General features: G+C 36.7%; 1 protein-coding gene across 4 annotated transcripts in view; it reads right to left on the bottom strand.

Annotated features, from left to right (window-relative positions):
* Positions 1-14,385, bottom strand: part of LOC140324254 (protein tyrosine phosphatase domain-containing protein 1-like) — a 25,394-nt gene extending 11,009 nt beyond the window's left edge. For 2 of the 4 annotated variants that reach the window (XM_072401987.1, XM_072401985.1), the window contains exons 1-9: positions 14,298-14,385; positions 12,314-12,447; positions 10,596-10,792; positions 7,289-7,369; positions 5,462-5,580; positions 4,414-4,551; positions 3,303-3,850; positions 2,354-2,470; positions 1,167-1,289 (exon numbers count right to left, since the gene is read on the bottom strand). In XM_072401987.1, coding sequence (XP_072258088.1) covers positions 1,167-1,289; positions 2,354-2,470; positions 3,303-3,850; positions 4,414-4,551; positions 5,462-5,580; positions 7,289-7,369; positions 10,596-10,771 — 1,302 coding nt within the window. In that variant the 5' untranslated portion in view covers positions 10,772-10,792; positions 12,314-12,447; positions 14,298-14,385. Of the gene's footprint in view, positions 1-1,166; positions 1,290-2,353; positions 2,471-3,302; positions 3,851-4,413; positions 4,552-5,461; positions 5,581-7,288; positions 7,370-10,169; positions 10,793-12,313; positions 12,448-14,297 lie in introns of those variants that run through there. The other 2 variants (XM_072401986.1, XM_072401988.1) reach the window with 2 other exon arrangements.
* Between the last annotated feature and the right edge of the window lie 687 nt (positions 14,386-15,072).

The following is a 15,072-nucleotide window of genomic DNA, read 5'->3' as shown; positions in this document are numbered from 1 at the left end:
ACCAACACTAGCTAGGAGTCATAATTAATGATTTCTGTGCTTCCATGTACTTCTGCAGTTATTTGGGATCATAAAAAGATAGAAGCAGGCAGCGTATAGCCAGGCCATGTCCATCTCGACATTACATGTATTTTCAGACAACCTAATGTGAAAAAACAAAATGCAAAAGGAATTCTTGGATGTGGAGTTTTCTGCACTGTAGCTTAAACTCATATATTGACCAATGCATGTATGAGTTTGAGATTTCCAGTGATTACACACATTGCACTGTAACATATACATCATTTTGACTTTTTGCAAGTGAAGTTATTGAAATAAACAGATGTGTGAAGTGGAGCATGTAACTTTATTTTGCACACCTATTGTCCATTGTTTTGGCGCAATCTGCAGAAAGCACAGTGGTTACAAAGACTTGGACCTGTAATGACAGCTCTCAAAGCACAAGAAAGAAGAGACAGTGGACAAGCAGTGTTTGTTATCCCTAAATACTGTGAATTAATACATACGTTATTTTCTAACCCAGTAGTTCTCAACCAGGTTCCTTAACTGTGGCTGATTGACCTCCCATTTCATAATACCTGCTTAGATCTCTGGCCAACACCACTTGGCATAGCCAACTGCATGACTCTAATTATATTTTAGGTGTCTTTAAAACACAGAATGCTAGCTACCAATGTAGGGGGCATTATTTCCATTGGACATGAATTTTTTATTATTAATAAGAAATATCACTAATTTTAAAAAAAACTGGTTTTAGTGTGGGTTCTCAAGGACCTTTCAAGGGTTCCTTAGAGGTAAAATGGCCGTTCTAACCCAAGTAAATATTACATGCAAATATTACCACTAGTACTTACATTGGAGACTTACATTTGACAACACCTGCAAGCTGCCATAATTATAATCATACAACAACATGTGTATCCTTCTTTAACCCATATCCTTTTAAAGATGTCAAATATTAACATATAAAGGTATGCATGGGTAAAAACTCAAAACTAAAATATTATTTATACCTGTCTTTGTTTTATCAAGATGTAGTTTTTACTACTGCCCAGAAAGTAAAATGCTTGGAGAGTATTCAATTACCCAGATAACTTTGATTTGGGTAATTGTCAAAGGATTAAAGCATGTTCTAGTCTATTGGACAACTAAATGAGTTGCCATACCTGTAATTGCTGCACACTTTGATGTATCACCGATTCTGGAGCTTGAAGTTCTGCCAGGGCCTCTGCAATGCACAAAACATGGTGTGGAGTAACCGGCTGACATGGTTCAATAATGTTGTCTGTCTGCAAAAGGCCAGGAATATTAGTCACCATGACATGGAAACGAATACAATAAATCAATTTATTCTACAGACATGGCTTCTAGCACCGAACAATGATCACTCATCCATTTCTAGAAGTAGCAAATGTGTGTTTAGAAAAAATAGTGTAAAGTTCACAAACATTGGATAGCCCCAAACATTTGTTACATAACATGGCTAGAAGTATAAAAATAAACTATTTAGGGTGGCTGGCTATTTGCATAAAAATAATCAACTACATCTCACTTACACCTTTAAAATTCAGATAAAGTACATACAATGAATACATTGCAGCTTTTTCGACCTTAGTCTAGTAAGTATGGTATAGTTGCATCATTGTTATTTTTTTTTTTTTTTTTTCCTTATTTTTGACTGGTCATTTGGTGAATAACACATTTCCTGTCCATTTGGATCTACACTCACTTGTTCACTGTATCTATGGTAGCAACCATGGATGTGACTTATATTAGACATCTTCCTTTTTTCATCTCTACTACATGTTGGACTGCTGGAACTAGCAGGTTACACAAGAAAGATTATTATCTCTTTTCTTTTAGGCTCACATAACATGAAAAGGACATTGCAATTCTGACAATATCCACTGGTATCTGCTATATTTAAATATAATAAAACCACCACATTTAAATACTGGAAAACTGTGATATATTACATTTTGTTTTTTAGGTTAAAATATCCTTATAACACCATATATATGAATATTGTCTACTCAATGTAAAGAGATATAATCAAACTGTGGGGAAGCATAGCATGCAGAGAAAGAGAATATGGCTGTTTAACACTAGCATTACACCTCATAATTCTTCTATTTAGACTTTCCACCCTGCCTACCTTTCTTTTACCTGCAGTTGTGCAGATATAGCTTAACAGGATCAAAGAAAAATAAACTCTCGGTGTAAGTATTCTACAGCACTACTTCCCCTTGCTAAGCCATCCTGGACTGTTTACAGATGTAAATACCATTATATTTTATATTTGTAACTTTCTCCTATAAACATTTGAATATATTTTCATTGTATAGGGACTCACAAGTGGCGTATTGATATTGGTTCCTTTCTGCATCTCCCCAGGGACATTATTATCTCCGGTAAAAGTGGCTGTTTTGGATAGATCAAGTTGTCTAAGCCCATTGCTTGCCATGTCTACCTAAGAAAAATACAAACAATACATCACATACAATATGAACATACAAATACCATAAAACGTTCATCAAGGAATAAATATTGGCAGCACGGTGGCTCAGAGGTTAGCACTTTGGGTTTGGTAGCGCTAGGTCCTAAGTTCAAATCTTGGCCAGGACACTATCTGTATGGAGATTGTAGGTTCTCCCCGTGTTTGCGTGGGTTTCCTCTGGGTACTCCGGTTTCCTCCCACATTCTAAAAACATGTAGTTAGCGTATTTGGTTTCCCCCCCAAAATTGACCTTAGACTGTATTAAAAAGATGAATGTACATTAACAAGAGACATTAACATATGACTGAGGTAGGGACATTAGATTGTGAGACCCATTGATGGACAGTTAGTGATATGACTATGGACTTTGTAAAGCACTGTGTAATATGTTGTCACTATATAAATACTGTGTAATAATATTATTAAAAAATATACTACATATTTGCAACACATGCATGTATTCCCATGTGTTATCCCTTCATATACACTGTAGTTACAGAAAAATACCTGATGCGCCATAACACACCCCAACTTTTCTCTTTTGAAATGATGAAACGGCTCTGAATTCCTAAACTTGTGGTGCCATCCCTGACTACTTCGTTTCAAAAACGCAGACTTTTTATTTTCTCCTCCTCATCTCCATAATTTCTATTTGTGCACAGGTAAAAAGCACATGTGGTTATCAGCTTACATGCTTTCCGGCAAAATCAACAGGTATTTATATACAGTATATAGCAGGTTCAGAAGGGGCTTCAGTTTTAGCTAAGGTGTTGCACAGTGGCATACCTCCACCATAATCACTTACTGATGTGCCACCCATGAGTAGCAGTTGCAGTATTCCAGTGTCACAACTAATCTGACTCTGTAGGAAGCCTCTTCTCTTCTTTCCTGTCCTTTCCTGTTCATTGTCTTCAGTCTCACAATTTGGTGTGGGCATCTTCTTACAGTGACGGTCATTTGCTGCTCTGACAATGACCTGGCGGAGAAGCCTGTTTGCAGCCTCTCTCTCCAATTCCACCCATGGTCCTCTTGCTCTCCTACCCCCTGCCAACTGTGCCAGTCTTCGACATATGACTATGACTGGCTTTGGAAGATAACGCAAGGCTCGAGCTTCCTGGCCATGGAGAAGGTTACGTTGCTGAGCCAGGTACTGGGCTAGATTAAAAGATGAGTATCCAAGAGGTGCCTGTGGAAAGACTGGCCATTGGGAACTTAGGAACAATGCAAAATCACACACCAGAGACACCTGAGATCCTGTCTGTATAGATCCTGGGCGACGGAGTCGCACAAAACGAATGGAATCTGCAGCACTTATGCGACATGCATAGATCAAGTAACAAGCAATGAGGACACCTGGAGAGAAAGCAAAAGATGAGCTGTCACAGTAACCAACAGTGGATCATTACAGTAGTAAGGTGACAAAGCTGTGTTATGGCTAGAAACAGATGTCTAGTTGTTTAATAGAGAATATATACTCAATATTATTCACTGATCTGCTCTATGTTCCAATGCACTCAAGTAGAAATAACTCATATATATGTATTACATAATAGCAAAGAACTCTGACAAACTGTTATTAAAAAAAAAAAAAGACATCAGTTAAACAACTTGATGGAACCTAACCCTATAAAAGAATACCCAAAAACTGTTCTGACTGCTTCCTGATATTTCCAAGTAAATGCAGGTCACCATCATTAGTAGAGGGCACTCACGACCCTGAAAAAGGTGCAAGGCAAAATATCAATGAATAGTTCAAATGAAAAGTTCAATGAAAAAAATATAGCAATAACCATCATTGTCAAATAGAATTAAATAATAAAAAAAAAGTTTATTTTAGATATAGTACCGCTTAATCTAAAAAAATAAGACTTTTTTTTACAGCTGTTTAGAAAGAAGTACAGCTTGTTTTTATTTACCTGTTCGTCCAAGTCCTGCATGACAGTGCACAGCAACTCTCCCCTCTCTCAAAGCAAATGCAATGACTTTCACTGCATCCAGAATTCTGGGCACAGGAGCTACTCCAAAATCAGGAAGACCAAAGTTATAGAAGCAGACTGAAAGGAATAACATGGAAGCACAGTCGAGGTGAAAATGATATGGCAATAATAAAAAATAAAATAATAATAATAAAAAATAACAAAACTACATAATTGCTTGAAAGAATATTGATGGAAGTCCAGGGGCCTACTTATAATGCAGTAAATTTGCACATATTCCTTGGTGGAGATTTACTCTCTTTAAAAATAAATGCAGCTGGAACATTTTCTACCAAACAATGTGTTTTGAATGTCATATTCGCTGCTTTAAAAATAGACCCCAAGTTTACTTCGGTAACTTCTAGTTAACATTTACAAAAAAAAAAAAAAGTTTTTAGTTGATCACTTTTACTGTCTTATAAATTCTAAAGCACAAAGGTAACATATGAGACTGCTAAAGTGTAATATATACCAAAGTCTGACTTACATTGGAGCCTTTAATTAAGGATGCTTGAAATTTAAGCTTTTGTGACAATTGTGTTTACGCCCTATTGACAACATTTTGTGTTTAGTAACCATCAAAGCATTGGGGATAGAATGTGTAGGAATGTGAAAATGAAAATAAATTGACCTGTTAGCTTTAACTAAACAGATTACTTTGTCCTCTGGTTCTGAGTTGCACTAAAGTTGTTGATCATTTAGATAACCTGCAGCAGCTCAACATTACTTTGATGCCAAAGACCCTTCTTATGTTAGTGGCTGACCACTCCAACAAATTTTGGTGAATGTTTTCAATTCTGGATCAGATCCATTCCAGATTTGCTGAAACATTGAGATTATCCCATGATAGTCTATTTTATCTAGTCTTGGAAAATTTTAATAAATCAAGTCCAGGAGCTATAGTGTGCATGTTCTGCATAGTAGTGCATGACTATATCAAACAGCCAGCACAAACATATATTTTAATATTGTACAGAAAACCGCTTACTGCCAGAATCCATAAAATCCTGGGGTCTGTATGAAAAGCCACTCTGAGGATCAAGGGGGTCTCCACAGTAGCCATGTTCCAAGGGAATCTGTGCATTGACAACTGAGCGTATCCCAAATCTATCAAAGTATAGAGCAAAATTTGCATTCAATTTTAGTCTCCACTGCAGTGCATAGACAGCACACATACAAAGGCATTGTTGCTTATTATCTGCGTTGGGTGAGTGTAAAGGCAAGGTAAGGTCGGTGGAACAAACAGACAAAGGGAATATAAAATGCACTTTACTGACTATTTTGCAATATAAACAAGCTTACGGTTACAGGTTCTGAGGTATTGGATGTTACAAACAAGGTGAATGCAATAGGGAAATGTAAAATACAAAGGGGATAACAGTTTCCAACAATGGACACTAGGTGGCGTCTAAGGTTTGCCTGAAACACTTGGCAAACTGCACTCAGTTCAAATAGCAAATGTCAGCTGTATATATTTTTTTTAAGTCTTCAAGCTCGTCATGTGTCTCCCACGATTGAATGCACACGGTGGATTGCACAAACGCTCGCACAGTAATCGGCCACCCCACTAGAACTCTAGGACAGTGACAGCTAACAGAATACACCTGATCACAGTAGCTGAGTCTTGTCTCGTGCTATTGCAGCCGACGGCTGCCCAAACGCCATATAGACTGAAGGGGACCACACAATCTGGCTGCAGCTCACATGCTCAGCTACTCCTGCCTCATCAGATCGGGTCACACTGGCCTTGCCCCCCTGTATTCCTCAGCATTTATCACTTCTAGGCTTATCCAACATGCTTGAGAATTTTGGGTAAAGCAATTTAAGTGACCAGCACCAAAACCACAATTAATAGGGCCACTCCTGTCAGTGGGGTCCGCACCTCTACCTCTGACACTCCTGCATCATGGGGTGCTGGCCACCCCACTACATGAGTAGAACACAGTGCTGCATGTAGGATATAAGGGAGAGAACATATCTTACATTAACATCTGTGCTTTGGGGATGTTGTATTTCACAAACCCCTCTGCCCAGCACACTGGTACATGGGTACACACACATAAAGTATTTCATTACAATTCAATATATACAATATTTGATCATTAACCTGATGTTCCAGATAAACACCTAACCGAAAGCATCTTCTGCTAAAAGGATTGAATATATCAAGGCTATATTCTCTTCTGAGTGAAGGTTCCTAGTATTTTAAGGACATTTACTCAGAAAAGAAAACACCCTAAGACTATTCCACCCTAAGCAAAGTTACTAAACATTTAGTCATAGATTATTCACTGCAATGGGAAAGTACCCTGAAGGCCTAAGAACATTTAGTAAAGAGAATCTTTAAAGCTGATCTTAGGTAAATAGAACACCTCCCACTCCCCTAAAACTAATCACTGGCATTAAAAATGACTAAATGCCCTTTTTAAATGTCCCGTGTCATTACCTACAAGATATGGACACTTCCGCATGGCTGTCCCGTGACAAGATCAGAATTTAGAAAAGAGTTTGCAGGTGAAGACATTAATACAAGGGGGAAAAGAGGCACCTTCGGTTTCTAAATAAGTGGTCCCCCACACCTGAAAATAACTCTGTCTAGAAACCTTGATGATAGATTTAGGTTAGTATATCTTGCTTAGGTGGAAAAAAATGTTTCTTTTTTTTAAAGATTTTTAAAGAACTTCCACATAACTTTGCAAAAAATAGCAATCATCAAATGGTGGAAATTCAAATCAAACCCACAGTGAGATCAAACCCGAAACTCATGTTTATTCTTAATCTATTATATAGATTATATCTATGTTACGCTCCTTACCTGTGAAATTGCTCAGTGATTTTGTACTCCTGTATTAGCCGAGTGGATGGGCGGCTCATAGCCAGAATTTCATCTGTAATCCTAACACCACACATATAGAAAGTAAACACATAGAAATATTAACATGCCATCCACATTTCAAGTGAAAACCCTTCGAATAGTGTATACAATAACTTTGAGACACCTGAGTTTTTTGTTAGAATCTTGGCGTGTTCACCTTATATCTTGGCTCGGTCGCATAGTGGCCATTGAGATAACATGGCTCCCAAAACTGCTGTACCCTTTGCGAATGTTACCAATTGTATTGCCACATATAATCTGTATATTACAAAGACAGATTTTGACTTTTTTTTTAGGATAAACGTTCGAGAATCAGAAAAAGGGTTTTGTTTCAGCCTAGACACAGGGGTGGACTTTCTGTTCCTAATGTGGCTAACTATTATCTTCTGCACAGTTGGCTCCACTGACAATAATTCATGTTGGCCACAAATCACCATTGTGTGTATCAGTAGAAGCCTATGCTATTGTACCAGTATCTATTGCAACTACATTGTGGATACCAGCAAAGGTTAGACCACCTTGCATAATCCAGTGGTGCTTCATTCCTTATGCATATGGGATTCTATAAAGTATTCAGGAAGTCTACTATCTTTACAAGCACCTCTCTCTACAATAGTGGGTAATCCACATTTTGCTCCAGGCATTGATATTTATAAGTTTACCTTCAGTTGGTGGATAAAGAATGCCCTAAACAAATGATATCATTTTATGTCCATGAATCGCATTAGAACTTTTGACTACTTTAGGAAGGAGTTTAAAGTCCCCAACTCTGAATATTTCTCAAGGAACCATATGCAAAGAAATTAGTCTCTATTTTATATGATTGCCTATTGTCCAAACAACAGCTTCTATCTTTGCCATATGCCAGAAATGGGAAGTTGATTTAGACATTAATCTAGAACAGGAGGAATGGAAATTTTTGAAGACAATGGCACATTGTAGTGTAAATGCATCTGCTATTGAAACTAACTACAAGTTGCTGATGTGCTGGTACATGGTGCCTCACCGTCTGCATATAATGTCTCCTAATTTATCTGATAATCAGATCTAGGGATGATCCACACATGGTACTTTACTGCATCTATGGTGGAATTGCCCTAGGATTAGGCGATATTGGATAGGTATATACCAATTAGCATACACAGTAATAGGCCGCTCTTTTCCCAAAAAAACAGCGGAGGGACTACTTAATCTTTTACGTAGTAGGACTCTTTACAGCAGCAAAAATGGTGCTGACAAAGGTTTGGTCATCCACTCCTACAGTCTCACAGGTCATATGAAACCATGTTGTGGTGTCTGTGTAATGAAAAAAATGAGAGCAATAAAGTCAGACACCATGGCTAGATTTGAACAAGTGTGGTGTCCTTGTATAGACAACTATCTTCCGCATTGCATTGACAGTGTTTTGTTGACTATTTAAGTTGTTAAACTTGAGAAATCTACTATTTTATTATTAGTTAAATAAAATAGTTTACTGTTTTTATTATTATTTAATTTTTTTTGTTTTGTATTTTTTTATTTATTTTCTTTGATTAAGACTATTTATCACTGATATTTTTGTTTACAGTTCATTGTATGGCTATTTTTGATGTATTTGTATTGGTGATGATCAGTTAATGCAAACTGTAAATTTGTGTTTTTCGGGAAAGGGAGGTTTTTGTTTTTTTTTTGTATGTTTTAGTTATATAAAGTTTTCTAAAAATTATTGAATCCATTTCAATTCCACAATACATATTTATTTTTAGAGTAAAATGAATTTGTTAATTTTACAACTCTATATACTATACTACTATTTAATTCAGACAAGCGAAACATTGAAGGAGGACAAGTCACTAGTTTCTGATTCTTCTGTTTTAAACAAATCGGACAGGGACAGTGTGGAAAATACAAATAAATAATCTAAGCATGCCATCTGCTGACCAAACATGAGAGTTCAAAATATTGAAATATTCATGTACATATACAATTCACATTTACTAATCATTTGTTTGTTTAATAGGTAGAGAAAGGTTAGCCCCTGTCAGTTTTTATTGCTGTCTGTGTTCCCACTAGGAAGATTAAATCCCTCAATGTGTCCTGCCTCTGACATCCACCAACCAATGGGAAGACAGACCACTCCAGTACCTTTGCCAAAGGTTTCTTGGAAATCCAATATTTACTATAACAATGTGCAGCAGTGACAAAAGTAGTAAATAAAGTCATATTTCTCAGAATTGTGTTACATTTAGTGGGGTCTGGAAGGAAAGACATAGAGCCAAAAAAAAAAAAAAATGAAATGCATGGGCCCTGAATTTCTGTTGCTGTTTCTTTGTGTATGAAAACATTGTAAATGTGAGTATGTAAAATGTTACTGCAGGAAGTCGTGTATTAAACATCACAGGTGTGTGGCACCGGCTGGCAGGATTTAGGACTGGGTATATGCACTACAATGATTTTGACCTTTACATGATGTAGGGCTCCAGTGTTTGTGTTCGATTTGAAAAGAACAAACTTTTTGTTTTCCCCACATGTTGAATGATCAGGGGCATTTCTAGGCATATGCAATAAAAGTGACTCACTTAGGGCCAGGGCCCCCATGAGAGTAATGCAAGGGGTACTTCTGTACCAGACCCCGATCAAAAAAGCTTGACTTTTTCAACTGCTGGAGCTTTTAAATATGAGGGACCCTGCATAAGGCACCACTTAGTGGTTGGGGGTGCCATTTCTGTCCCTGCATGCCTACCAGCCTCTTTGCCTCCTGTATAGCAAATCTGATGCTCTCCTTTCTTCCCTTCATAGGCATAGTTGCACAGGACAGCATGGTGTAGTAGCCATAGTTTACCTGTTCCATTGCCTGCAGTTTTATCTGTGAAATCTTGTAAGTTGATGGCATTGTTTACAAGCACCTATGGGGGGGGGAGCAGATATTTTGTTCTTTTCTATGGACTCACTGGACAAAGTCCTTCTGCTTTGAGACTGCTTTGTGGAATAAAAAATAAGGAAAAATGAGCATGGTCTGTTCCTGGATGTTCCTGTTTTGTGCAAGGTTTCCCATTGCCAGTACTAGTTCAACCTACCCCCCTTACACATGGAACACTGGGCCTGATTTATTAAAGTTCTCCAAGGCTGGGGAAGATACTCTTTCATCAGTTGACCTTAGTGATCCAGCATGGTGTTTTTCAACCTAGACCAGACGCATTCCAGGTTTGCTGGATCACCATCTCCGCCCATTGTTTCTTAAGAACTCACAAAATCTACAGTGTCTCACCAGGAAGAGTACAGTCCTGGAATTGCTTGTTGTTCCACAGACCAGCATTCAGGCCCCTCATATCGGCACTCACGACCCCCACATGTAAGGGAACAAATTAAATGAGGAGGTACAACCCTAACAATGCGCTCCCTGGTATTGGAATAAGATGGACGGGGCTCTTCTCCGGAACTCATCGCCTGAATTGTGGCAAAGGCCTGCAAAAAAAAAAATATGAGGAGTGTTAAACTGGTCTAATAAGTCAGCTCTCTATCACTAAATAGCTGCAAGAAAAATTGTAAATGTATGAGAACATGTGGTTGACATAAAAATCTGAGAATGGTAAAGAAAGCTGTCAAAAGGGTTTTCATGTTTTTAAAAATAACCTAGAAAAATGACAATTTAAACCAGAAAAATGAAATATCTGAATCTTCCCCTATGTCAAGGTAAATTAGATTTAAAATAGCCACATGAATAAAATAAAGATCCTGGAGTCACATAAAGATTCTAGATTTACATCTCCGGAAGAGATAGTTCTTCTTGAGCTAAAATCTAGCATTAGTATAGTGAAAAGACAATATTTTTCAATTTTTCGTGAGCCACTGTGCCAGAATGCTAAACCCCACACTGCTAAGGAGTTATATAAATAATAAATTTACTTCCTACACCCCTCACTTCCCCAGCAGCCAGCACATTACCATGAGTTGTGACCAGGCCTTTAACATTTTACATATACAATGCAGGTCTAATGGTCTACAATGCAAAGCAGAATAGCCTATTGAACAGGCTGCTGGGGTCAGGACACATGTCAGAAGATTGGCACCCAAGAAGAGTGGTCATGCTTGTCTCGGGAGAAAATCTGACATGTGTACATCGGTCCACTGATGTCGTCCATCAATCTTTAATGGCAAGATTGATTAAAGACATGCACAATGGCCATTCCTGATCAGAGTGCTGCTTGCTGTCCACTCGCCTCCCCTTTCCATGGAACAGAATGGTGCTGTGTGTACAGCGCTCACTTATTCATCTGTCACTGGCAGTGATCACAAGCGATGTTTTCCAGCGACAATCATATGATATTTATCTGATACCTGTACGGGGCTTGATCAACCTGATTGCCAACATCACCTGTGAACTGGTTTTCTTGCAATTCCTTTAAAACCCCGCACCCTACTATTAGATTCAGCACACAAAGTCCCACCCCTTTAACCAGGTCACATTCCCTATACCAAATACCTAAAAATAAGCTATACACAATACAAAACAAAGAGAAATACTAAAGACCAAGAACTGATCAATATTGACAGTTTATATAGGATTTGATATGTCAGCAGACAAGGCATAGAATGCATAAAATTATTGTGTTCTTTCTGTGTTGGCATCACACATCATAAGAACACATCTACTCAAATAAAATATGCAAAGAATGCAGTAAAGTTGTAAAATATGTGAATAAATACTGATAAAGACTAGAGTAGGCTGAACTGCCTTTTCTAAACTAGTTTTTCAACTGACTGACAATTTGCCAACATTCTTGGCTTAAGTTATGAGACATTTTTGTCTTCATCCACACCTTTTACACATTTCCACTGTCCTCGCAGTGCATATTATGAATACATTTTTTGTCCACGTATCTTCTAAAATGTAGGACCTTGCAATGCAATATGTGCTGAAAAGCTGGTGCGTCATTAGTATTAGAGTATTAATATTAACAGCAAGCTCCAAAATATGGCATTTACCTGGTTCCATTAAGATCATCAATGTCCTTGCCAGTCAATCACTCCAGGATTTCTTGAGATCTGACTTGGGCAGTGGTAATCCTATTTGGGAGGTAACCAATATACCTTCAAATCCTTACATCAAAATGTCAACACTAACGAAAAAAATATACATAAGTAAAAAGTTAACAATACAGCTACATATAAGTAAAACAAGAATAATTTCACATCATAGCAAGGTCTCAAATGGGATTTTTTTTACTTTGGGTGGATCCTAGAGCATTGTTGTCAACCTTGTCCAAGAAGTGGTATGTAAGAAATTCCTATTTGAAAGGATATACTAATGTTATAAAATAAGGGTAAATGAAATGTAGAAGAAAAGTCCAAAAAATCCCATAACCTCTTAAAATAATAAGAGGTTTAAAACATAAGTTAAAAGTTAACAATTAGGCTACATATAAGTAAAAACAAGAATAATTTCACATCATAGCAAGGTCTCATATAACTCAAATGGCATTTTTTGGACTTTTCTTCTACATTTCATTTCCCCTTTTTTATAACATTAGTATATCCTTTCAAATAGGAATTTCTTACATACCACTTCTTGGACAAGGTTGACAACAATACTCTAGGATCCACCCAAAGTAAAAAAAATCCCATTTGAGACCTTGCTATGATGTGAAATTGTTCTTGTTTTACTGATATGTAGCTTAGTTGTTAACTTTTAACTTATGTTTTAAACCTCTTAAAATAAAAGGTATATTTTCAGTTATTTTAAAGAATTCTGTGCCCAAAAAGTTCCGTTTTTGTTTGTGATACTTGTAAACACTAAAGAAAAGATGACAAGGGAGCATTATCATGTTTGCATCATTTGCTCTTTTTGTACAACAGACACATTGCAACATTGCATATTTCCTCAATTGTTAAAACAAAACCCCACCAGTGACATTTGTAATGTCTTTTTTAGTTGTAAGAGTATCCTCCCGAAGCTTAAAATCAGCTGAACTTTGTTGCTAAGACATATTGTAGATACATAAGGGGTTATTAATAGATATAATTGCATTGTATGTAATATAGTGATTTTAATTTTGTGCAACAAGCCAATTACATTATGTGTGTATGTAACATTATGTTTTCATTGAAACATGACAAAAAATTTAATTTTAACATGAACAAATTAAGTTTTTGCCCTTTTTGAATATTTCCTATATAACAAACCAGTTCATAACAACATAACAACACAAATGCCAACCTAAGGTTTACCAAAGGATGGAATGGTCCTATATAAAAGCAGATAACTTTACCTTTTAGAAAGTTAACCATTATATTTATCAGGTTCCTTAGTTTAAACTGAAAACACTAAAACAGTTTTTTCCTAAACAAAGCTAGAACATAATTCAATAGTCCGATATGTGATGAGACAAAAAGATGTGAATAGTTTGTAAATAAGTTGTAAGGCAAAGGCTTTAACACTGCAGATTCTCTAAAGCAAACTGCCTATTTTTCCCATTTTAGCTGCTTGTAAGGTGACTGAAGATGGATTAGTAACAAAATTAAGCTCAGTACATAATCTGTTTTTTTTTTTGCCATTTACACAAGCATTTAATATCGGATGGTTTCAGATTTAATATTCACATTCTGTTGAACATTTTGTGTTTCATCAGTAAATATACCATGAGATCTGGAGTATGAAGTGAATCATTAAAAAATGTGCCCTAGAAAATGCACATTACTTATCACATACTCACATTCAGGACACTGCGCCAATATACACCCAAAAAAAAAAATCAGCCAGATTTAAGATTACAGATTGTATCTAATATTTTCTGGGAGAGATTGAAATCAGGTAAGTGAATAAAACATTCCTTATGTAAGACATTTTACCTTTCATTTTCTCAATTCTGGTTGATTGAGAATGAAAACTAAAATATGACTTTTGCCATGAACAACACAGATAAATACATATTACACACAGGATAAAAAAAACACATTTATGGTACTCTACCCTTGTGTTCATTGAGTTCCGTGTTTGTAGTGTCTCAGCTTGCTCTTCACAGAGAATGACGCCTTCCAGCTGGCCTTGTGAATCTCAGCCTCCTTGCAGTAATCTCCTTAGCATAAGACATTAGCCTATATTTTCAGATGCTAAATGCCCCATTATCCCCACATAAACCAGCTATTTACTGTAGAGACTAAAATTAAATATTAACTGATATAGTGTCACAAACAGCCACCTTTTCGTAGTAAGCCTATGGTGTTTTAGCACCGCAAAAAATCATATAAAGCATAAACTGCCTGTAACATGAAGATATAGGAAATAGGTACACCCTGCCAAGTTGTAGTAATTATATTCCTGGTGATCCCAGTTTGTGTAGACCTAATCCGCCACAGTCGTTTACTAATTGCATGGAAATGAATAGGATTTTAAGTAATATTGCGACTTTTAAGTGCAGACCTGGAAAAGTTATGCATGGATTTAGGTCAGTGAAAACAAGATACTTTGAAAAAACAATAAAAATGTTTGAAATACAAAGAGTTTTTTACAACATATTTGGGGCAGGAAAATGAGGTAGTCACATAAGTTTTAATGTTAACTTCAGATGCATTGGTCCCTACAAGTTTTATGTATTGAATAAATGCTGTTACAAGTTTCAACTCTACATTTTATTTAAAATACATACATAACCTAGGTTAAGATATGGGGCCTCATTTATGAAAGCTCTCCAAGGCTTTTTGAAGTGAAGCCGGGTGATCCAGAAAAAATGGAATGGATTTTTTTT

The sequence above is a fragment of the Pyxicephalus adspersus genome, chromosome 2 (assembly GCF_032062135.1).
Source record: "Pyxicephalus adspersus chromosome 2, UCB_Pads_2.0, whole genome shotgun sequence".
In the NCBI taxonomy this organism is placed as follows: Eukaryota; Metazoa; Chordata; class Amphibia; order Anura; family Pyxicephalidae; genus Pyxicephalus; species Pyxicephalus adspersus.
The sequence above is the reverse complement of the archived record's forward strand: the minus strand, read 5'-3'. Positions and strand labels throughout refer to the sequence as shown.